Raw genomic sequence first — 23,410 nt, 5'->3', positions numbered from 1 at the left:
AGGTGAAGGGAAAAGCAAACTTTTAAAAACTTTTAAAACCAAGCAACCATTCTGCTCATTTTCCTGAAAACAGTATCATCAGTATGGTCCTGGCAGCTGGTCACACATGACAGCACGCTTTTTGGCATTTATTGTCATTAATAAATGCCTTTGAAGGGAGGCATTATACCCTTCTGATCTTCTTAAAATAGTTTGGTGCGTTTAACTACTGGAGTTTGTGCTTAGGTGAGAAGTGCATTTGAACTCTCCCTTTCTCTTATTTTCAAGGGTTTGCCAGGCCCCCCAGGTTTTCCGGGACCTATGGGCCCACCTGGCCCTCCAGGATTCCTTGTGAGTACAGCCACCATGGCTATAGACTCAGCAAAATGTTTTAGGGAGTTTTCTGACTTGAGTGTGTTTCCTGTTCTAATTTTAATTTGTGGATTTTTCTAGGGCTTTCCGGGAGCGACGGGACCTGCGGGGCCTAAGGTAAGTCACCGTTTGGGTGTTGTATCAGTCAGAACACCCTAACTGACCCAAAAGCCAAAGCTGCCTATTCAAGAGGATCTCTGTTAGCCCCTCTCTGGAACTCAGATTCCCAGCAGGGAAGGGGATGAGGCTAGGTTCTTACCTCTCTTCCCTGTACTTCAGCAATTTGATCCCTGATGTGGTTTTGATCTAAGAAGCTTCCTATGGGGGAAAAAGGCAAGAATTCCTAATCCACAGGCTTTCCCTTTCTGGTAATCCTACTGGTTGCCCCACACTTCATCCTCTATGTTTTGGCAGTGAACTTCTTTGCAAACCCCCCTGAGCTTATGCTAATAAGTAGAAGATGACTATTTATAATGATCGTTTGGCTGGTTATTTTATGTGTTTCTATTAAAAAGACAATTATTTGTTTAAGGATTGTTTTATTTTATTATATTTAAGGATAATTTATTACCCAGCCACAGACTGGGTAATTTATTTAACAAAGAAATTTATTTCTTACATTTATTTTTTCCAGTTCTGGAAGCTGGAAAGTCCAGTGTTCAGGGACTGCATCTAGTACAGGCTTCCTGCTGGTGGAGACCCTCTGCAGAGTCCCAAAGCAGTACAGGGACTAAACAAAGAGGACTTGCTTTTATAATAAAGCCATTCACAGGATAACTCCATTAATCCCCAGCAGTCCTGATCCACCACTTAATGCCTTGCAATAGGGATTCAATTTCAACATAAATTGTTCTGAGGATTTAGGTCCAGCAGCCATCCGTAGTGGTGACATTAAGCTGGTCTCTGTCATTATATTACTAGTGAAGTCAGGTAGTTTGAATTCCATCTTTAGCTTCTCTATTTTCAATTTCAGAATCCTGAAATCCTCCTATCCATACCTCTTATTTTTAGAATAAGAAAACTGGGGCATCAGGAAGTTCAGCAGCCAGCTAAGGAAGTTAACTAACCAGGACGTTTAGGTGGCCAACCAGTGGGATCAAAAACACCCAGTGTCTGAGCCAGGAAAAAGTCATCTGTGCTGGGTTCTTTCCCCTCCTCACACCATCGGACACCACCTATTGTCACCATCCTACATGCTGAGTAAATCTCTTAAGCTTTCTGCTCTTCAAGGTTTCCACCTTTATAGGAAGAAATAGCTAAAATAACTTTCATAGTTCTAAAATGAAGATTAAAATATAAAAGTTCAGTTGCAAATACTGGAACTTGAATGAGATTAGGCTATTTCTATTTATTTACAGTACTGGGGATTGAACCCAGAGGCACTTAATCCCTGAGCCACATCCCCATCCCCTTTTTATATTTTACAGAGAGACAGGTTCTTGCTAAATTGCTTAGGGATTGCTAAATTGCCAAGTCTGGCTGTGAACTTGCAATCTTCCTGCCTCAGCTTCCTGAACTGCTAGGTTTACAGGAGTGTACCATGGTGCCCAACCTTATTTATTTTTTAAATATAATTTTATTTTGTGTTTTCTTACAGGGTCACATGGGTGATAACATGATAGGACAAAAAGGAGAAAAGGTACTTTAAATAAATGACTTCTTAATGGGTAAGATCCTTTAAGGTCCTTGGTATATTAGCCTTTACAGTTTATTCACTGGCCAAGTTGAAATTCATGTGATTTCACTGCTCTGTCTTCTTGCATAGGAACTAAAACTAATCTTTTAAATATAGTCAAGTTGAAAGGTTGATGATGTTGTTTGGTTTTCATTCTGGGGTGTTTTTGCCTTTAGGGTATGAAAGGATTAACAGGCCCCCCTGGCCCACCAGGAACAGTTATTGTGACACTAACTGGCCCAGACAACAGAACGGTAATGTTGCAGTTGTATGGTTGGGGCTTTCTGAGATCCCTTACCTTCCTTACGAGCTCTGTGTCTAAGCCCAGCTCAGCCCAGCCCCTCAGCAGTCTGCACCTGTAGGTTTTATTCCTCTCCCAGCCTTCACTAATCAATCCAGAAATGTTAGATGGGGAAGACCTTAGGCAAGGGCCTCCCAGGCTCTTGGAGTCTGAGCTGAAATTGGATCTTTTCACCCTTGCTTCTCCATCCCCTCTCACTGTCTGTCACACAGTGTGTGGATCTCATCCAACTGGATGGCAATGACCTAAAGATGGAGGTGAGGGGTACCATAATCAAATGGGATATTTTTAGCTCAGCCATTATAACCCCGAGGGCATTGCAGCCCCCATTCCCCACCAGGAATGCTATGTTCCTGTTATTTTGACAATAACATTTGCTTTTTGCTCCCCCAGTGGAGTGAGTGAAAGACCAGGATTTGAGGTACACTGAATGCTTAGAAAAAGTGAATCTGCATTATAATATACCAGTCTACACACTAGTGTGACCCAGGATGTCTGGAAGTGAGGATGAGAAATGAGAGGGAAGCTAATAAATTTATGGATTAACTAAGAAATAAACACAAACCATCCTTCTCTTTGAAACTTATTAATTGCTTGAGATATCTGCTTCACTAAGCTATAAATCACATAACATGCATACATTTTTAAGTATGTAGTTCACAGGTTTTAGTTATAACTAATCTTTAACAGCTTTATAGAATTCACATGACTTAAAAGTTACTCGTTTAGTTTATAATTCACTGGTTCCTCACTGAATGGAAAAATTAGAAAAATAAAATTTCCCTGAGGAAAAATAACTGAGCTTTTCAGAGCTAATAAGCAAAAAGAAAACTAATGAAGGCTAAAACTTCATTGTCTCATAAATGATAGGAAAAATTACGTTTATAAAGCCAAGATTTGGAAAATTTAATCCTGGAAAATAATCAGGGTTGAAAAATAAAAAGAGTACCCTTCAGAGAAGAATTAAGCAAAATATATTATAGTCAGAAAATGTGATTATAGCTCAAACAAACCTGGTTACTGAATCAGATCATATTATAGCACTGACAGAAAACCACTGATCCCAATGAAAATAATTTTAGTATATTAGAAATGAAAGTAAAATACATTAATAATGATTTGATTGTGTTTATAGGAAGCAGATTCAGAAATTCAGTTACTTTATGTATCTTGATCCAAAGATACTTTCTTTTTTAAAGAAAGTCTGCATATAATTTTAGAGGGATCTCATGCATAATGTTTGAAATGGGAGAGATAGAAAGAACTACTGTGTTGTGTCAACATGAGGCCCACTAGTAGTTTGTAAACCAATTTATTGAACAGAGTGGACTTTTTCCAAGTGTAATCAGTATGACCTTATTTGATTGGTTTGTTTTTAATGATCTTGAGTTGTTTTTGTGGCAGGACCTCAAGGGGGAGAAGGGAAGCAAGGGAGCCATGGGAGAATCCGGACCTCCTGGACCCCTGGTAGGTCACTCTAATCACATTGTTCCTCTGATACATAGACTTGAACCTTAGGATGTGTTTTGATGCATGTTCTACCTTTAAATATTAATACTACCCGAAACACAGACTCTTGAACTCATAGATCATGAAAATACTAAAATTATTTTATGTCCATTCCTAGCTGAAATACTTGCACTGTTTTTACATGTATGACTTGTCTTTAGCACCTGCTTTTTAGCATGTTTTAAAAATACTTATAAATATTTCTCTTTTCGATGACTTATTTTCAAATATGGCTAAATAATCAGAAGTGACCAATTAATAAAAAAATAAATAAATATAATCAGTGTGAGAAATCAATAATATATAAAACTTGACATAACTCTAATTCATACAGGGACCACCTGGAGAATCATATGGATCTGCAAAAGGTGCTCCTGGAGAACCTGGCCCACAGGTAAACTAGGAAATTCAGTATCATATGTAGCTTATATTAGTCAGAACTCAGGAATCTTGAGGTTGTAACAATGAGATGCCCAACTCCAACTAGCAGATGTTAAAAACAAATTTTTTTTAAAGGTTAGGAAAGTGGAATTTTTTGTTCAACTATCTGAGAAGTACAAGACCAAAACTGGCTTCAAAGACTTAAGAGCCTGAAACAATAAGCGCAGGATTCTCTGCCTCACTTCTGTCTGGATGCTAGGAAGACAATCAACAGAAACCTATTTCACCACCTGGCTCCATTTTGGAAAGATTTAAACACATATATTATACAAAACCCATTAAAATTATACATTGAGAAAATGTGCCTTTTTTTCCTAAAAATATTTAGCCAATATGATTTTTAGTTTTGTCAGAAAAGGTCTGACAGAATTAAAATGGACATTAGAATAAATATCATTTGTGTATATATATATATATATATATATATATATATATATATATATATGTATATATATGTATCCATAATAGTTAATCCCAAAGCCATGTCTATTTAGATAGCACAATATACATTTTATATACATTTAAATATAGGCATATCTGGGGTTTAGGAAATACCAATGTCTGATATTAATAAATTGACTCTGAACATCTTCCTCAAGCTAGGTTTCCTTTTTCACTTCTGCTAAGTGCTTTCTTGATTTTTCCTTCCAAACTTAAGATGGACAGCATCAACTCTAGTTTAAGCATAGCTGTTACTTTCCTCTTTTCCTTCCTTTGACTCTAATTCTCCATATTGACTGACTTCAGCCTTGGTAAGGTAGAGTCAATGCTCTCTGTGGTTAACAGTTTTTCCTTATAAAGCCTAGGTAAGAAACCTCACTCAGGCTTTCTTGCATGAGATCAAGAGGAAATGATTGTATCATTTAAGCATTCCATGTTTATTCCAGTTACACATTTATTAACTAATATGTTTTTGTTTTAGGGAAAACCTGGAAAAGGTGGTACCCCTGGCTTCCCTGGCACTGAGGTAAAGACATGATTGTCCATTGATGTAGGGGAAAATGTCAGTCCTACCACCAGATGAAGAAGGACTTTGGGGAGTTACTATGTGGTTATGGATGAACAAACAGATTATTGATTTTAAAAACTACATTTGAGAATCATAATTTTATGTCTTTATGCAAAGAAAAGTTACCTGAGCACATTATTTAACACGAACAAACCTAGAAGACATGACAAATGAAATTAGCCAGACACAGAAAGACAAATAGCACATGATCACACTCATAAAAAAGTTTATCAGGTGTAGCTCACCTAGCAGGCAAGAGGCCCTGGGTTCATTCCCAGCACACACACAAAAAATGCTAACCTCATATAAGTAGAGCCTAGAATAATGGTTATCAGAGGCTAAAGAGGGGAGGTGAAGAGGCAAGAAGAGAGAGGTTGGTCAAGAGGTATAAAGTTAGATAAGAGGAATAAGTTTTGTGATTGATTGCACAATAGGGTGACAGTGGTTAACAGTAATATAAATTTCAAAATAGCTAGAAGAGAGAATATTAAATACTTTACTATAAAGAAATGATAAAAGATTGAGGTGACAGATATGCTAATTAGCCTGATTTGATCATTACAAAAGTACAGTGTGATACATACAATCAGTGTATTGTATAATTATGCACCCCATAAATTTGTGTAACTATTAGGTGTCAGTTTAAAGATAAATTGAAAGAAAATTTAAATAAGTTCAGACTGCTCCTGCTTCACAAAGATGCAATTGATTTCTGACTTCTGACCCTTTTCCTTTTGCTCTTTTCTTTAGGGAGCCAAGGGCAACAGGGGCTTTCCTGGGTTAAGGGGTGAAGATGGCATTAAGGTAACCCCTACCCTAACAGCCTATTTTCAGGCATTTTAAATTGATTTGGTATTGACAACCTTCCTGGGAATAAGGAATCTCAGTCACAGATGTCATTGAAATACCTTAACATATTTGTTAAAAAGAAACTTTACATAAATCTTTGAAGGGTTTATTTTCCAAAGGGAAAATATTAAATTTGTTCTGTGTAGTAGAAGCTGGCCTGGCTTAAGACCCACTATCAAGATTTCTGCTCCCCATGAGAAAGTGGTTGGAAAAGGCTTACAATGGCAGGAGGTGTCTGGTCATTTGAGGTCAAGTGTAGGGTGGATCTCTGCCTCTCACCCTGGTTCATGTATTGCTGAAAGGTCAAAATTAGTTGTGATTGCACACCACATCATTTGTTCATGACAACACATTGCAAACATTTTCAAATAAATTTCTATATGTAGGTATATATGCAAATCTTATCCTTTATTAATATCATTCCTAGTAGAATTCTTAGTGAAACAAAAGGGGTTGGTCTCAGCTGAGCCACTAGAGATTGCATACAGGCCATGGCCTGGTGGTCATGCACCTTTGATCTGAGCCAGAACATGCATGTGCAAAGTCTGTGAACATCCAGGAAAGGTAGTTGAGTAGAAGCCTGGAGAACCAACAGATCCAGTAACAACCACTTCTTCATGGCCTTATAGATGGAATTCCTGACTCAGATACAGGCTTTCCATGAACATAAAGACAATCTTCCTTTAACTTTAATTTGGTTTGTAGATTGTACCTAAATAACACTAATTGTTAATTTTATTGTCCAGCTGTACATTTTGCTTTTCAACTGTACCAAATACATAAATGCTTTAATTTACATATTCATAATCTGTAATTGTCTTTCAATGTAGGGATGGAAAGGGGACATCGGCCCCCCAGGATTTCGCGGTCCAGTAAGTGTAACTAATGCTGATACCAGTGTCATCTTGGATGAAGTTCTTCAAAGTACTGAGGAAGTTTCGAGTCAATGTCTCTCATCATTCCCTATGATAAACATGATAGCATTTGCCATTTTATCAAATGAGGGCTAAAAATAGCTGTCAGCATTATTTGTCCATTTTCAATGCATAAGTATTTCTATTTGGTACCTGGGGTGCACTAGAATGCCTATTGGGCTCTGGAGAGGAAAAGCCTGGTGTAGTCAGACTTGGCCCAAGGTGATCCTGCACCCTCTTAGCAAAGTAAGAGGGCTGCTGCCATAGACAGCTGGTGCATAGGACAAGGACACCAGTTCCTTCTTACCCCCACCCAGGCCAGTTATGACAACTCTTGTGCTTTCAGGTAGCAGAAGCTCAGCCATCAGTTTGATGCAGGGTCAGCAAAAGCCCGTCATCCCAATGGGGGGGGGGGTGTCCAATGCAGCTTACAGCACTCCCCTCCCCAGCGCAGTCAAGGTTTTGATATCTGTCAGCTCCTGACTGCAGATAGGCCACATTCTATATTCTAGGACTTCGCAGCTTCAAGAGACACAGGCTCTGAGTTCTGGCGTCTGTTCATCTCCTGCCTCAAAAGCCTGTGTCTCGCATTTAGAGTGCTGAGCAGAGCTGCTATCTCTGATTGGGTATGTGGGGTTGGAACAGGTATTTTCTTGTTAGAAATGCCGTCAGATCCCCAAGCTAAGTAAGTTAGCTCAGTAACTGAAGATCGCTACAAAGGATGTTCACTTTTATACTAAAGCAAATGATTGAGATACAAGTAGTCCCTAAATACTTCTAAGGAGCTTCCAGGAAGATTAAATAGACTAATTCATGAAAGTACATAGCAATGTCCAACACCAAGCAAGTGCACACCTACGGTATGTGTTTTACAGAGATTATTATATTATTATTATTATAATATTTTTGTGATTTTTGTACACATTTCTTACCCACAGGTTCTTGTTACCTTATTGTTACACAAGTCAATAAAGGAATTGACTCAGGCAGCATATGAGAAACAAAACAGAGAGTTCTACATAAACATACATATATTCCCCTCTTTTTTTCCTTCAAAATAAATGAAAAATAAATTAATTCTATGCACAATCTACTTGCCATTGAACTTCAGAGGGATTCTTAGCATTCCCAGCTTACTGGTGTTTTGTTATGCTCAACCCTAACATAATTCTGTTTGCAGCTTCTACTAACGTCAAAAGAAGGTCTGTTTAGGGAATAAATGGTTAAGGAGAACAGCTGGAGGCCCACTAGGCATATATAAAGTAATGTCCCTTGGTTCTTGCTGGTCAATGCTGTCCTGGAATTTAAAGAATCAATATACATATATTTGTGGATGTGTGGGTTTCCCCATGCTTTGAAATAAAGTGAGTCCATCAGGACCAGCATTTGAAAGAAGCAAAATAGAAAAACGAAACCAAACAATAAAAAAACAACAACTCAGAGTTGATCCTTTGTCATAGTGGTAAGTCACTATTTTATAAAATTTAAATATCTATTCCTATACATGTGAATATGTATATGTATATATATATACATGGATCACATAATAAAATATATTTCTAATTGAAAGCCCATGAAAAATTATGAAACCAAAAGAAGTCAAATTTCTCTTTAAAGTTGTCCACCTACCTGTGTATGACCACCAAACTCTGGCTAACATATAAACATGTGAATTCACAAAATTAAGGAAAGTACATTTTAGCCCAAATGAAGAAGTTGAAGCAATTTTGCATTTGGTGAGCAATTCATAAATAGCTATCCTTTCTTTTTATTCATTTCCTTTTCCTTTAAGACAGAATATTATGATGCATACCAGGAAAAGGGAGATGAAGGAATCCCAGGCCCTCCAGGACCCAAAGGAGCACGTGGCCCACAGGGTGAGGATACATTTCTTCCTAAAACCCCTGCTTTGTTTTTTCTTTCATCCAAAGTAACAAATATCACACACTCATAGAGCTAGGATTTTGAGGGTAGGGAAAGAAAAAAGAAAGCACCTAATTTTGACTAATGGTGATATTTTTTTCTTTCAATTTTCTTTTTTTTTTCATGAACACTTTGTAAGTGGTATGCCATAGAAACTAATTAAATTATCTTTGTATAGCACAGCATGAAATTCAAGTTGTCAAGAAGACACTAACATGGCCAGAAAACAAGAAGAGGGAGTGTAAGAAATCAGTAATCTCACTGTGATTGCAAAAAAGAAAAGAGCTGTAACTTGAGAAAATCCATAAAAGCAGGGGACTGACATCCTAGTTTCCTAGCTCTGCAACTAGACATCATGAACTTAAGGTTTACATATATGCTATCACTTTTCATAGATCTAAAAGTTCTGTGAAAAGTTCTCAGGCAGGTGCTCTTATCACTGGCTACATATTAGCATCCCTGGGAACTTCTAACTAATGACCTTGTCAAGGTCCCCCTCCCTGGGATTCTGATTTTATTTTCTGCAGGAGAGTCCTGAACACTGGTAGATTATAAAAACTCCCCCAATTATTCTAATGTACAGCCAGAATTGAGAACTACTTATCTAGGTAAATTATTGATATAAAGAAGATTTCAAAGGAGAATTTTACTTAGAAAAATAAAATGGCAGATAAATATACACATTATGGACAGCTAGAAGCAGTCTGAGATAGAGCAAGAAACCAAACTGCATATCCTCACAGATCCCAGTGATGTTTAGTTTTCTTACATCTGAACTCCCAACAAAGTACAAAACACACAGCAGGTTCTTAGCAAGTCTCTGCTGAATTATGTGAAAACAACCAGATGGCATCATTTACTTTTGAATTTTAGACACCTAAAAATAGTTCTCTGGCTCCAGTTTGTCTAAATAAGTGATATTTCTAATATTTATCCATATGAGAGCAGGGAAGAAGTATGAAAAACTCTTTGTTACTATGATTATAGTATCACCCACGATTTCAACTTTTACATCTTTATGAGTAATTAATGTTTTGTCTTTCCAGGTCCCAGTGGTCCCCCTGGAGTTCCTGGAAGTCCTGGTATGTCCTATTTCTTGGAATACAAACACAAATGCTATTTAAAAAGAAAATACATAGATCTCATTTAAGTTTGCGTGATTTATGTAAACCAATGTTCTATTAATCAATCTAAATGTGTTTCTAGCTTCTTAATTTTTATCTTTGTGGTCCAGAGTAGAATAGAGAACAGAAGGTGATACAATTTGATACAGAAGTGCTCTTTTTTACTTCTCAGTGGTTTTAACTAAGTATAAGGGTCTCACTGTCAAGGAATTTTCACAGTAACTTTGGGATATGAGCAGGGACCTTCAAACTCAGAAGAGGCACAGAAGCAGAAAACAATGTTATTAAAATGAGTTTGGTTGGAAAATGACAGCTTTCATTATGTATCAGGTTATACTTTTTCTGTAACATTTTAAATTTTAATCTGTTAGTTATTTGAGTGTTTCTCTTTTGGAAAAGAAAACTAAGATCAGGGATGGTTCTAAAAGGGCCCATCAAGTATAATTATAATTGTACTGTATTGTTTTTAAAGAAACAAATCTGAGAAAAAGGAACAGGGACTTGATAAACCAGAGTAGTGGGTGCCCTGACATTGATTATATATTTCTCTATACAATGCTTTATATTAAACTGTTTTGTATTTAATTCATTTAATAATGAATTGAAATGAGTCAGATTGCAGATGAAATGCTTAATATAATATCACCATAGGAAACAGAGACATCGTGGGTAGATATGTGTGTACCTATAATGTATCCCTGCCTGGAAAAGCATGCTTCAAACTATTAACAGTGGGTATATCTTGAAATTGGAATGGGCAAATGGATATTTTGGAGGCCTGGTCAAAGATCAAGGAAGATCCCTTTCTCCCTACCAGGACCCTGAGTAATGAACAGGCTCCTTTAAAAAGCCAGTGAGTGGGAAATTATAAAGCTCTGAAACTGACCTCAGAAGGATTTTCCTTTATGCTCATGTAATAAAGAATGACCAGATATGACCATTACTGTGTCCTCAGCCCTTAGGTGGTGACATTTCTCCTCCTAACAGCTCAACTCTTTGCAAGGCAAAGATTTGAGACTGTCCCCTCCTTACATGTTGATGTTTTAGGATTAGGGTGGGATTTGCACCAACTGGCTCAGTTCCCTACCCTGAGCCTCTTTTATGCCCAAGACAACAGGCAGGAATGAAATTCAATCACAGCTTTCTTTCCTTTCATTTGGGGCACTGAAAGTAGGTATTTCCTAGTCTCTAATTTAAAAAAAAAATCTACAAAATAGCACCAATGGAAGAAGTTCTCATGAGTACTTATAAATGAAAAGTTTACAGTGTTTCCCAAACTCTGTTTCAGTCCTTGTAATAAATGACACATCTAGGGCTGGGGATATGGCTCAAGCGGTAGCGCACTCGCCTGGCAAGCGTTTGGCCCGGGTTCAATCCTCAGCACCACATACAAACAAAGATGTTGTGTCCACCGAAAACTAAAAAATAAATATTAAATAAATGACACATCTAATCTCCCTGGAATGGAGAGTTCTGTACTTTGCCACACTGTAATCTAATTTAAAAAAAAAAAAAAAAGAAGATGGAAGTGAGGATATTCACTTTTTATTTTATATACTTTATATATCTCATAATTATGCAACTCTCGTAAATAAGAATATATCACTTTTTTTCATTTGGAAAATAAATATATATTAACTAGGGAAAGTATTTAAAATAAAACAACTGATTATTTTCTCTAAGGATCATCAAGTCCTGGCCTCAGAGGAGCCCCGGGGTGGCCTGGCTTGAAAGGAATCAAAGGGGAGCGAGGGCCTCCAGGAAAGAACACCGTGGGCCTGCCTGGGTCCCCTGGCTGTCCTGGTTCACCAGGCCCTGCAGGGCCACCAGGACCTCCAGGACCTCCAGGTAAAGAGACACAATGTCCATTGCCCCTGACAGCAGTTTGCAAATCAGGGCAGTAAACTCCATACTGCTTGGCCATTAGTCTGTGGGAGTTTTTCTGATTTTGCAGTGGCGTTTCATTTTAGTAACGATCTATGAAAGAAACTATGGGCGAATGATGACTTTGCAAGGTCTTCCCAGGAGGGAGCAGGGACAAGTGGGGAGAAGCAGAGAAGGAGAACTGGTTATCACAGTGGCCTTGGCAAGGGTGTTTCCTTGCTCAGCCCTTAGAGTCTGCCAAGAGGCCTGTCTCAGGATAATCTGTCCCTGGGGAGGAAGAGGCAAGAATTTATCCACCAGCTCCTGTTTCCCATGGGTTGTAACTTGCCCCATGGGACAGGACAACCTGTTCCTGCCCACTGCCCCCATTACCAGGCTGGGTTTGCTGGGTTTCCAAGCATCCCATGCCTTGGCATCAGCAAGACAGTTCAGAGCGGGAGTCCAGAGCTTTGCATCCTGGGTCTGAGACAAGGTGCTGCCAGGGGAAGTGGGTCAGAGGCCACAGAGCTGTAGCCCAAAGGGTTTGGAGTGCACAGAGATTCTGACAATAGTATCCTATCCCCCTGTTACCTGCTGAGCATTCTGTGTTGACTCATAGGTCCAATGGGTCCTCTTGAACATATAGCTCAATTTATATTTTAAAACACCTTTCCTGGAATGTTATGTTTTTCATATTCAACTCTCCTAAGAGATCTAAAAATCTCTTCTGTATATAAGGGATTTTAAAAACTTATTTGTTTTTAGAAGGGGGGAAGCATTTATTATTCATAGACAATGTGATTATTATAAACCTAGAAAACTTTTTAAAAATCTGAAAAACTCTTAATATTAATAAGAGCATTCAGTTAAGTTCTGATTATTTTGAAAAAAAAAAATTAAAAACTTCCCTTGAAGGTAAACTTTCAAAGACTCAGCTTCCTATACAAAGATGGGTAAAATGTATATGAAATAATCCATATATTAGAATATTTACTAGTTGGAAAAAATAAAAAATGAAAATGACTTTGATGTTGTCCTTTCATAGGTGACACCATTTTTCGCAAGGGTCCACCTGGCGATCGTGGCCTGCCAGGCCATCTAGGGCCTCCGGGAGTCCCAGGAGTCTATGGGCCCAAAGGTTGGTTCAGTTAATAGTGCTACTCTATTAGAATAACAGCATTGTCACTGATTTCTTCCCCCCCTGAGACGGCAGTGATCCCAAACAGCGCCAACCTGGGGTGGATCCTTTTCCAAGAATATTAGCTAAAAATATTCCATTACCTGTCAATCAAGAATTCACTTGGCACTTAATTAATTGTCGGATATCACTAGAATTCGAGTTTTATCCTACAGGAAAGGAGAGATTCCCTGAAATAGTTGATGTTTAGTATTAGATTTTTAGAATTTCCTCTCCCAGAAGAATTATAGAGCTCAGAACAAAAATGTAAGAAGATAGAGTATGTGAACTTTTCTATTAATTGTACAAAGTACTAGATGATTTGGGGCTACCTGGAAAATGTTTAAATATAATTAATGTATGGATGGTGCACATTCGTCCTTACTGTGAATCTAGGGTATGTTTACAGGTGATGCAAACCTGCTTTCATTTCAGGAGAACCAGGCCTCCTGTGCATAGAGTGCCCCTGTATTCTAGGGCCCCCTGGCCTCCCAGGATTGCCAGGGTTGGATGGTGTCAAAGGAATTCCAGGTACGAACAATTTGCACACAAATTTGTGTTTGTGCAAGGACAGAAAGTAATCACACTGGGAAACTTAAAGAGCTATGAGATTGCCAGATATGACAAACTTAGAGGGAGAGTTTCAGAAACATCTACTCTCTTAACCAGATTCATATAAAAGCTGGTATTTTCTCTTTTCCATTTTCATCACTGAACTTTATTGTGCTAGCCAGGAATTGTAACCAGATTCCTGCAGGGTCCAGCAGAAAACTTAAACCAGTGGAGCAACTGAACCAAACAAGCACACAAGACTTCTCTGTGCATTTTTTCATGTTCCCACTTTTGACAAGAGTCATAGCCAAGTTTAAAAAAAAAAAAAATGTATATATAGCCATGTCCTCAGAGCAGGGGATGACACAGAATGGTTGCATGACCCTATGGCCCAGTAGACATTTACATTGGCATAGGGTCTTTTGGGAGGCTGAGTATCAGTACAAAGAAAAAGACATCAGACTTGGGCACATGTCCAGAGAGGAGGACACATACCTGGGCAAGATCCTTTGTCACCTTCAAGTTCCACCCACTTCTTTATGAAGACCTCGGCTACTTTGTGATGATCGCCACTGCCCTGAATCTTGAGACAAGCCTAAGAGAGAAAGGTAGGGGGGACTGTTCTTCATGCAGCTCCTATGTGGTGTCCGAGTCTCTGGGGTAACATTCTACTAGAACAAAAACTCCAAGGAAAGGAGGGATAGGAGTAAAGGAGAAAAAGATCAGATACCTGTATTTCTCTACATTTCCCAGAGCTTCATCTCTGACCCAAGGTGCACAGGTGGACAAGTTGCATCATGGTACTTTCCTTAGTTTCTCTACCTTTGGCATTTACAGGTATAGTCAAAGAAGTTATGGGAAAGTTAAATGATTTGGATTATTATAGAAAAGATGTATTTTGACTCAGTATCTTGCAAAATATGGAACTTGAATAAGCATTTGTTGACTAACTGGCCTGAGTCATCCAAAAGATCATTAAAAGGATCATTTTTACATTGATATTTAAACATCCACAGGAGGTATAAAATTACACAGTAAAATGCAATTTGGCAAAAGACTCCAGAGCTTCAGAAAATTTTGTGTCCACTTGGACTTGCAGTTACCCTTGTAAGCATTTATTATAAAGTACATATTTATATAAATTTGAAAAGTAAATATGAACATTGTTTACAATAGCTGTAAGTTGAAAAACAACCCAAATATCTAAAAACAGAAGCTAACTAAATAAATGAGGCTCACCCACATAGTAAGTTATTATCGCAGTCATCTAAAACGAAGCTCTAAACCTATACTTATTGACATATGTATAGTAAGTTTCCAAAATAGTGTATATATGAGTCTTATGCATTCATAGACATAAAAATTTAAGAATAATATACATTAAAATGAAGTGTTATCTGATGATAGATTTATGAGTAATATTTTTGTTTTGTTTGTTACCATTGTTACTGTTTTTGCAATGCTGGGGGTGGAACCCATGGTGAACCCATGGTCTTGCTAGGCAAGTGCTCTACCACTGAGCTACACCCAATACCAATTTTTATTCTCTTCCTTCTGTATAATTTTCTTCAATGAACATATCACTAGGAAAAATAAGTCCTTAAATTGTAAAGATGAGAATGTTAGGAAGCTAACATCTAAGTGTTCCTGCTTTTTATATTATCTCTTATTCTATACCCCGTTCTCTTATGGCTGTGTTCATTTTATGATTGGAATTGTCTTTCTATCCTCATAAGGAAATGCAGTGCTTTCTTCATATAATGAAATCTTCAGGGCACTCAGAGTTGGTGTTGCATTGCTGATTGTGGATTGCTTTGCAGGAGGGCGAGGTGCTACTGGAGTGAAAGGAAGCCCTGGGTCCCCAGGAAGTACTGGTCTTCCAGGATTTCCAGTAAGAGTTCATGATCGTAAAGCTTTAGGTTTAGTTTGGAAAACTGGTTGCTCTGGAAACATGGCTGCATCATCTGCAGATTATTAATTTGTTTGGCAAAGTGTGGATGTTTAATTGATAGGCAAAGAATAGGTGCTCAATAGATACTCATTGATTAAATGAATAAAGAAATGAATACATGAATGAATTAATGAATTTAAAAATAATTTTCAGTGGTATCAGAGAAAGGAGATTAATCATTGCCTGGGCTCAGGGTGGGAACAGCGATTAACCGCAAGTGGATTTGAGAGCAACAGGAGTGATGGAAATATTTTAACATGATTATGATGATTGTGGCATAATTCTATACATTTGCCAAAAATCATTGAATTGTACTGTTACAAAAGATAAATGTTATGGTATATAAATTATAGCTAAACAAAGCCCGTTAAAAAAATTGACATTCATCAACATTGTGAATCAGAAACTTAGACATGGATAAATATATTTAAGTCAACTTATTTAGAGATGTTAAAATTTATCAATAACTGAACATAATCTGAATTATGTTGATTGATGTTTCATATTGGATTATATTATTATGTGTATTGTATTGAATTAAACTAACTAAATTCTTTTCCAGTTTTGGAAGTTAAAAACAAACAAAAGTTTGAAATGATATTTATGAGCCAACGAAAATGTGTGTTCCAAAAAAAAATCCACATTTATTAAAGCTGAAAAGTTCTTGTTGACATTCTTTCTAAGACTGACATAGGACAACTCTGTGTACTACCCTAGGGATTCCCAGGTGCTGAGGGAGATCCTGGACTTAAAGGAGGAAAAGGTGAAACATTTCCGCCCCAGGGGCCAGTGGGTGCCCCAGGGGATCCCGGGCCCAGAGGGCATCCAGGGAAAAAGGGCTTGGATGGGATTCCTGGAACTCCGGGAGCTAAAGGATTACCAGGACCTAGAGGAGAACCGGTTGGTGTTTGGCAACTTTTTTGAATTACCCCCTCACCCATAGATGGAGTGCTGCTCCTTGGTACTGAGATAAGATGATTTCCTTCCATAAAATGGTTGGCTACTTAGCATGGCTCATCATTCTCACTTCAAATGGGACATCTTCAAATTACTAGTTATAACCCAAGCAAATATTTATTGTATTTTGACAAAGTAAGTAGGCAACTTTTAATTGAAATTCTACATTGATAATGACTCTGTCTCACATGAAAGTTACATTTTTACATCAAATGAGTTTCTAGAGAAGTTCAGAAAATGACTAATAGGGAAAAGTTTTAGTATATATTTTGGGGGCACTGTTCATTCTTTTAAGTAAAAATAAATGTATAAAAAATGTTTAGGGTATGGAAGTCAAAAGGATTGAATGTTTTGTCATTTAAAATATTTTAGCTTATGTAAATTTGACTTTTTGTGCAATAGAATTTTTCACAGGTTAATTGGGAAATAATGTACCAGATCTATTCTAAAATAACTTAGAGTGAAAGACTGAGCCCCTCACACAACGTATCTGTGAGAAGTTTGCTCACACTAGTCTACAAAATACCAGTTTCTTCCAAGTTTAATCAGATTTATCCAATAAAATTGGTCCCACCTTGAACAGATTTGGGGAAATTTGGTAAGCACATTTAAAGATTCATTTACAGACCCTAGTTATCATTATGTAAATGTGACTCCTAACATGTAGACATGGAAAATTGATTTCCTGGGAGCATCTAAGGTTTCCCAGCTCCTGCTTGAGCAAACCTCTGGGCTGTCCACTTGGCAATAGACAGGCTTGTAGCAGAACCATGTCTGAGCTCTTTTGGTCTAGCATTACTAGAGTTCATAAGATGTCTCCATCGGCATCTCATTATTTTCCTTTTTTAGGTTTGGTAAAGATGCTCCAAAAAGTAAATGAGAAAAAGTCAAAGAGGTGATTTGTTGAGTCAGGTCCTATGATTATAAAGAAAAAAAAAAAAGGCTGGGTGTGGTGACACAGGCCTGTAATCCCAATGAGTCACGAGGCTGAGGCAGAAAGATTACAAAGGCAAGGCGAGCCTCAGCAATTCAGCAAGACCTTATTTCTCAAAAATTAAAAGGGCTGTGGGTATGGCTTTAGTGGTAAAGTGCCCCTGGGTTAAATCCCAGGTACCAAAAATTTAAAAAAGAGAAAAACCACTTAGCCACCCAGTGATCTCCAACAGTGAAAGTACCTATAAATTTATTTGGGCCCATAAAAGAAGTTCAACTTCTTTTAAGTGTACAACTCATTTTTAAAGTTAGAGCGCATGAATTTATTTTAACACAAGGGTAGATATTTTATAAGAAAACTCAATACAGGTAGAATATCTCCTTTGTAATAAAAATACCTGTTGAAAAGTATTCAAATAAAGGCTTGCTGTACAGGTTTTAGTTTGGAAATGTACCAACAGCATGAAAGTGACCTCTAAAGCCATTTGAACATTTGAACTTAGTTTAAGTTAGCTATAATCTTAGGGGACACATGTCATTGGAGAACATCTCAAGTGGGACTTAAGACAGTTTCAAGATGATACAATATTGCTGAATTTCAACATTGCATAAAACAACAGGAGCCCGTGGGGCTCTTATTTTTAATAACTGCCAACTGCTTTTTCATTCAAGGGCTTCTCAATGAAAGCCTAGCTGCATTGCTGGCCTAGCTGCTGTTCATATTTGGAGTGAGATTAACATGTATTTGGGAGATAATGGCATGAAGCACTATATAAACATGTTCTTATTGTCACAGGCCTTGAGTGGTGAGAAGGGGGATCAGGGTCCTCCAGGGGATCCTGGGTCCCCTGGGTTCCCAGGATCTGCAGGACCTGCTGGACCACCTGGCTATGGACCCCAGGGAGAGCCAGGTCCAAAGGGCACCCAAGGAATTCCTGGAGCCCCAGGACCACCCGGAGAAGCCGGTTGGTTAGTTTTCTTTCCAGTCCTGTTTTCCTATGGGGTGGGTTGATGGTTCCTAGGGCTAAATAAGTGCCTTCAAGACCAATGACTATATAAACTCATTTCTAACAAATAGAATATGTCAAATTAACAGGCATTGAGAAATAATATGTAGGGTATATCAGAGAAAATTCATTTTCCCTGTTACTGGGCATTCAGAGGATTGCATATATATATTCGTGATATAAGTATATAGAGCGAAGAGATCCTAAGGGTGAGTGGAAGTCAATCACGATATACCAAGAGGAAGCAAAAAACAGAACTTGACTGTGAGAAACCTTACCAAGGCCTCAACAGCCCAATAACATTATTGCAAATTTGTTCTTTTGATCTATAACACAATACAAAGTTGGTAAACTTTATAATACCTAAGACAAACAAAGAAAAGTTGTTGTAAAATAGTTTTAAAGACCAGGTAACATTTGGAATTCACAGGTACTGAACATAGCTCTGTATTCAGGAGAAACTAGGTTATGGGTGGGAGTATGGTGGAAACAAGATCAGCGTGTTACAGAGAATTTGAACCCATTTTGCCCCATCTCCCCAGATTTGGAGCACCTGTAAAAACAAACTGAGCGACAACTATGCTACTCAAAGTCACTTTAAAATAAGAATTATATTTGCAGAATTGAAAACTTGGGACAGAATGGGGTTATACAAATAATGCCACCATGGCCATCTTTTACTTCTAAAATCACTTTAAAGGGTGATAGCCCTTTAAAGTGAATCCAGGGTCTCCAAATCATTTCATAGTGTCCCTCATTAGTAAAAAATTTTGAGTAGACAATTTCATAGTTATTTATATGTATTATAAATTGAATGCAACATTTCTATCCAAACATATGTAAAGTTTATATGAATACATACACACACACACACACACACACACACATACATATATATATATATATATATATATATATATATATATATATATAATATGTAAAGTTTATTTTATGATACATATATAATTCTTACTTTTGACCTTATCTTACTTTGAAAGCTATTGTCTAATCCAGGGATTAGCAAACTATGATGGTCCATAGTCCAAATCTAGCCCACAGAACAATTTTATATGCTTCATGAGCTAAGAATGGTTTTTACATTTTTAAATAATTGAAAAAATTCTAAGAATATTTTGTGATACATTAAAAAATTAATTCAAATCACAGTGTTGATAAAGCTCATTGGAACACAGCCACACTCACTCATTTATGTCGCCTCTCTGGTTACTCTCATGACATCATGGCAGAGTTACATAGTTGTAACAAAGATCTGGACCACAAAAGCCTAAGATATTTAATATTTTTACACAGAAAGTTTATTGACACATATTCTGATTCATCATTCAGCTCTCTTCTCAAGTTTCTGAAAATGAATCTTTAATGAAGAACTCATTGTCATAAAATACATTATTATCAAATTTTTCCCAGCATATACCATGAATCATATTTTTTTCTATAAACATATGACTATAGTGGCCATATCTAATCCCCAATGTGATGTAATATTGGCCACTGTGGTCATAATATTATCTTGAATCCTTATCTGTTAGTTGGTTATTATTTCCCTGTTGACAGATAAGGAACTTACCAAAGGTTAAGAAATATGCCCAACAAAAGAACCAAATAGACACTTTTCAAAAGAAGAACTACAAATGGCCAACAAATATATGAAAAAATATTCAGCATCTCTAGCACTTTGGGAAATGCAAATCAAAGCCACATCGAGATTTCATCTCACTCCAGTCAGAATGGCAGTTATCAAGAATACAAATAATAAGCATTGGCAAAGCTCTAAGAGAAAAGTACACTCATACATTGTTGGTAGGACTGTAAATTAGTGTAACCTCTTAGAAGGCAGTGTAGAGATTCCTCAAAAAACTAGGAATGGGACCATATGACTCAGCTATCCCACTCTTCAGTATAATTCAAAAGATTTAAAATCTTCCAAAAAATCTAAAATCGGCCTACTATAGGGATACAACCACATCAATATTTATAGTAGCACAATTAACAATAGCCAAACTATGGAACCAACCTAGGTGCCCTTCAATAGATGAATAGATAAAGAAAATGTAGAATACATATACAATGAAGTATTACTCATTATTAAAAAAAGAATAAAATTATGTCATTTGCTAGTAAATGGATAGAACTGGAGATTATAATGCTAAGTGAAATAAGTCAGACCCAGAAAATCAAAGGACAATTTTTTTTCTCTGATATGCAGAAGCTAGTCTAAAATAATACAGGGGAAAGAGAGAAAAGAAATGGGGGTAGCGGGTGGAAACTCCATCAAAAGAAAGATAGGGAGAATACAAGAAGGGTATTGTGGGAGAGGGAGGAAGGACAAGACAAGGGAAAAACAGTGAAATGAACCTGAACTAACTTTCCAATGTACATATATAAATATAGTACAGTGAAACTCACCATTATGTATATGCACAAGACACTAATTTTTTAAAAAATGCAAATAAATAGATGAGTAGAGCAGAGGAAAGGGAACAGGGTGAGGAGAGGATAAGGGTAAGTACTGGGAAATGAATTGGAGCAAATTATATCCCATGCATTTATTAGTATGTCAAAATGAATCCTAATGTTATGTATAACAATTATGAACCAATAAAAGAAATTTTTTTAAAATGTGCTCGAGCTCACAAGTCATATAAATAGCAATGTCAAGCTTCAAGTCCAGACTAGTGTGTTGGGCCACACTTACTGTTTTGCTCAATATACTTTACTGCCTTCCCATGGAAACTAGTCACCCAATAGATCAATATCCTATCAGTATTCATCAGCTTAATTCCATATTATTAATTTTAGGGAAAGGACTCTCATTCAATAGATCAGACTGTTGAGCAATTAATTGAAACAAGCTTTAGATGGTAGCAGAAGTTCAACAGTATTTGTTGATTAAGTAGGAAATTTTCAATGAATGGTCAACCCTAAGCTAGTTTTGGTATTGTGGAAGCAGAGATATTTTTTATTTTCCTTGGGAAAATGGTTATAACTCTTATAATTATATTTTTTCCCAACATCCAAGAAAAACTTCAATATGAACCCCAATCTTACCACAAATTTTCTTAAGGTCCTAAGGGAGAATCCACTGTTTCAACACCAGTCCCAGGCCTCCCAGGACCTCCAGGGCGCCCTGGCCATGCTGGTCCCCCAGGTCCACCTGGTGAGTAACCCTTTTGCCAGTTCTGTAACATGACATCAGATAGTACCCTTCCTCTCCTGGAAAAAAAAAATAGTGTTCCTGTTATAAGAAAAAAATATATTTGTTGGTTCCAAAAGAGAGCACAAGCCAGACCTGTGAGATGAGCAAGCAAGGAGGGGACTCTCTATTGCCCTTTGGGATTATCAAATTATCCCTCCTGGTGCTTACAACATAAAAGTTCCAAAGCATACTGGCATAATCACTTACAAGGAATCTGAGAGCAAATAATCTTTGTGAATTTTTGGTGATTCAGTTAGAAATGTTTGCTCATAGTTAATCTGGGTATTTCCTATAGCAAATTTTCTCTGACAATGTGTTCTAAAACTTTATTTTTATGCATAAAGGGAGACATATAGTTCAAGATATCGTGAGTGCTTTTTTAAGGAACTAAGTTTTATTTTTAAAATTCTGTGCATCTCCTAATAATTAGTCCTCTGGGTAGGGTGAGTAGGAAGAATATACAGTGGGGCTTATGTTAAAATTATTTCTTAATTTCCAAAATGGGTTAGGATGACGCAGAGAACTTAGGCATTTTCTTTTGAAACAAATGAAGAAAAGTTGCTTGGCGTGTGTCTTTCAGGTATCCCAGGATCCATGGGGAAATGTAATCCTGGTCTTCCTGGACCTGATGGTGAACCAGGAATTCCAGGAACTGGATTTCCTGGACCTCCCGGACCTAAGGGTAAATAAATTCAAAACTAAAATTCAAGGTTCATTGTGGTTATTTACAAGTTTTAAGCATATATAATAAATACTGTAGGAAATACCTATAACCTCCTGGAAAAATGATACTGAGTCTGTTAAAAATCTCACAGTAATGTTAGGTGAAAAATCAGAATTCACATTGACTTATGCAATCTCATCTCAATCATGTTATTTTTTTTTAAATGCATAGGAAAAAACTGGAAAGAAATTCATCAAAATAATGCCAATTCTTCTCAATCGTGAAATTTTAAGGTTTTTTCTGTACTTTCTACATTTATGTATTACTTTACATATTTTTAAAATAAAGAATGAACTATTAAATCACAAGTAGGGCTGGGAGTATAGCTCTGTGGTAGAGTATGTGCTTACCACTTGTAAAGCCCTGAATTTGATCCCAAGCACACACCCCTGAAAAATATCACAAATGACTGATTTTCCTATGGCTCTCCAAAATAAATTAAAAAGTTATTTTACTTTAAGAAAAGATGATATTTCCCATGAAAGTTGAAAAAACTCCCCAAAATCCAGAAGCTGAAGTTGGGAATGATGTAACATACCTGTAATCCCAGGTATTTGAGAGGCTGAGGTAGGAGGATTAAAAATTCCTGGCCAGCCTCAGCAATTTAATGAGACCCTGTCATTGAATCCAGGGGAGCTCAGTGATAGAGCTCCCCTGGATTAAATCCCTAGTAACAGACTAAAAAAAAGAAAAAAGAATTCAGATGCTGAGCGATGGACTAATAACGTTGAGGCTCCTGCTGAAGTCCTGTCCAGGACACATATGAGGAACCTCAATCCCTGCACTGTTGTATAGAACTTCAAGCTTTATGATAATTACATGTTTGTTTCAGTATTATTTAAAATGTTGGTCAAAATATAATCCAATTTTTTTCATTGCTAGTTTACCCATTGGTTTTATTATCATTCCAACTTTCATAAAAACACCTCTAGC

At 37.1% G+C, this 23,410-nt stretch overlaps 1 protein-coding gene across 1 annotated transcript in view; it reads left to right on the top strand.

Moving 5' to 3' along the window:
• Positions 1–23,410, top strand: part of Col4a3 (collagen type IV alpha 3 chain) — a 129,546-nt gene that overhangs the window by 76,186 nt on the left and 29,950 nt on the right. Inside the window, exons 10-28 of the mRNA XM_076866422.2 lie at positions 268–330; positions 433–468; positions 1,949–1,990; positions 2,203–2,280; positions 3,732–3,794; positions 4,171–4,230; positions 5,200–5,244; positions 6,037–6,090; positions 6,966–7,007; positions 8,842–8,926; positions 10,019–10,054; positions 11,780–11,944; positions 13,005–13,097; positions 13,572–13,667; positions 15,509–15,579; positions 16,357–16,539; positions 18,326–18,494; positions 21,622–21,714; positions 22,334–22,435. Coding sequence (XP_076722537.2) covers positions 268–330; positions 433–468; positions 1,949–1,990; positions 2,203–2,280; positions 3,732–3,794; positions 4,171–4,230; positions 5,200–5,244; positions 6,037–6,090; positions 6,966–7,007; positions 8,842–8,926; positions 10,019–10,054; positions 11,780–11,944; positions 13,005–13,097; positions 13,572–13,667; positions 15,509–15,579; positions 16,357–16,539; positions 18,326–18,494; positions 21,622–21,714; positions 22,334–22,435 — 1,576 coding nt within the window. The remainder of the gene's footprint in view (positions 1–267; positions 331–432; positions 469–1,948; positions 1,991–2,202; positions 2,281–3,731; positions 3,795–4,170; positions 4,231–5,199; positions 5,245–6,036; positions 6,091–6,965; positions 7,008–8,841; positions 8,927–10,018; positions 10,055–11,779; positions 11,945–13,004; positions 13,098–13,571; positions 13,668–15,508; positions 15,580–16,356; positions 16,540–18,325; positions 18,495–21,621; positions 21,715–22,333; positions 22,436–23,410) is intronic.

This window comes from Callospermophilus lateralis, chromosome 9, assembly GCF_048772815.1.
Source record: "Callospermophilus lateralis isolate mCalLat2 chromosome 9, mCalLat2.hap1, whole genome shotgun sequence".
In the NCBI taxonomy this organism is placed as follows: domain Eukaryota; kingdom Metazoa; phylum Chordata; class Mammalia; order Rodentia; family Sciuridae; genus Callospermophilus; species Callospermophilus lateralis.
Note: the sequence above shows the minus strand (reverse complement) of the source record. Positions and strands in the feature narration are given on the sequence as shown.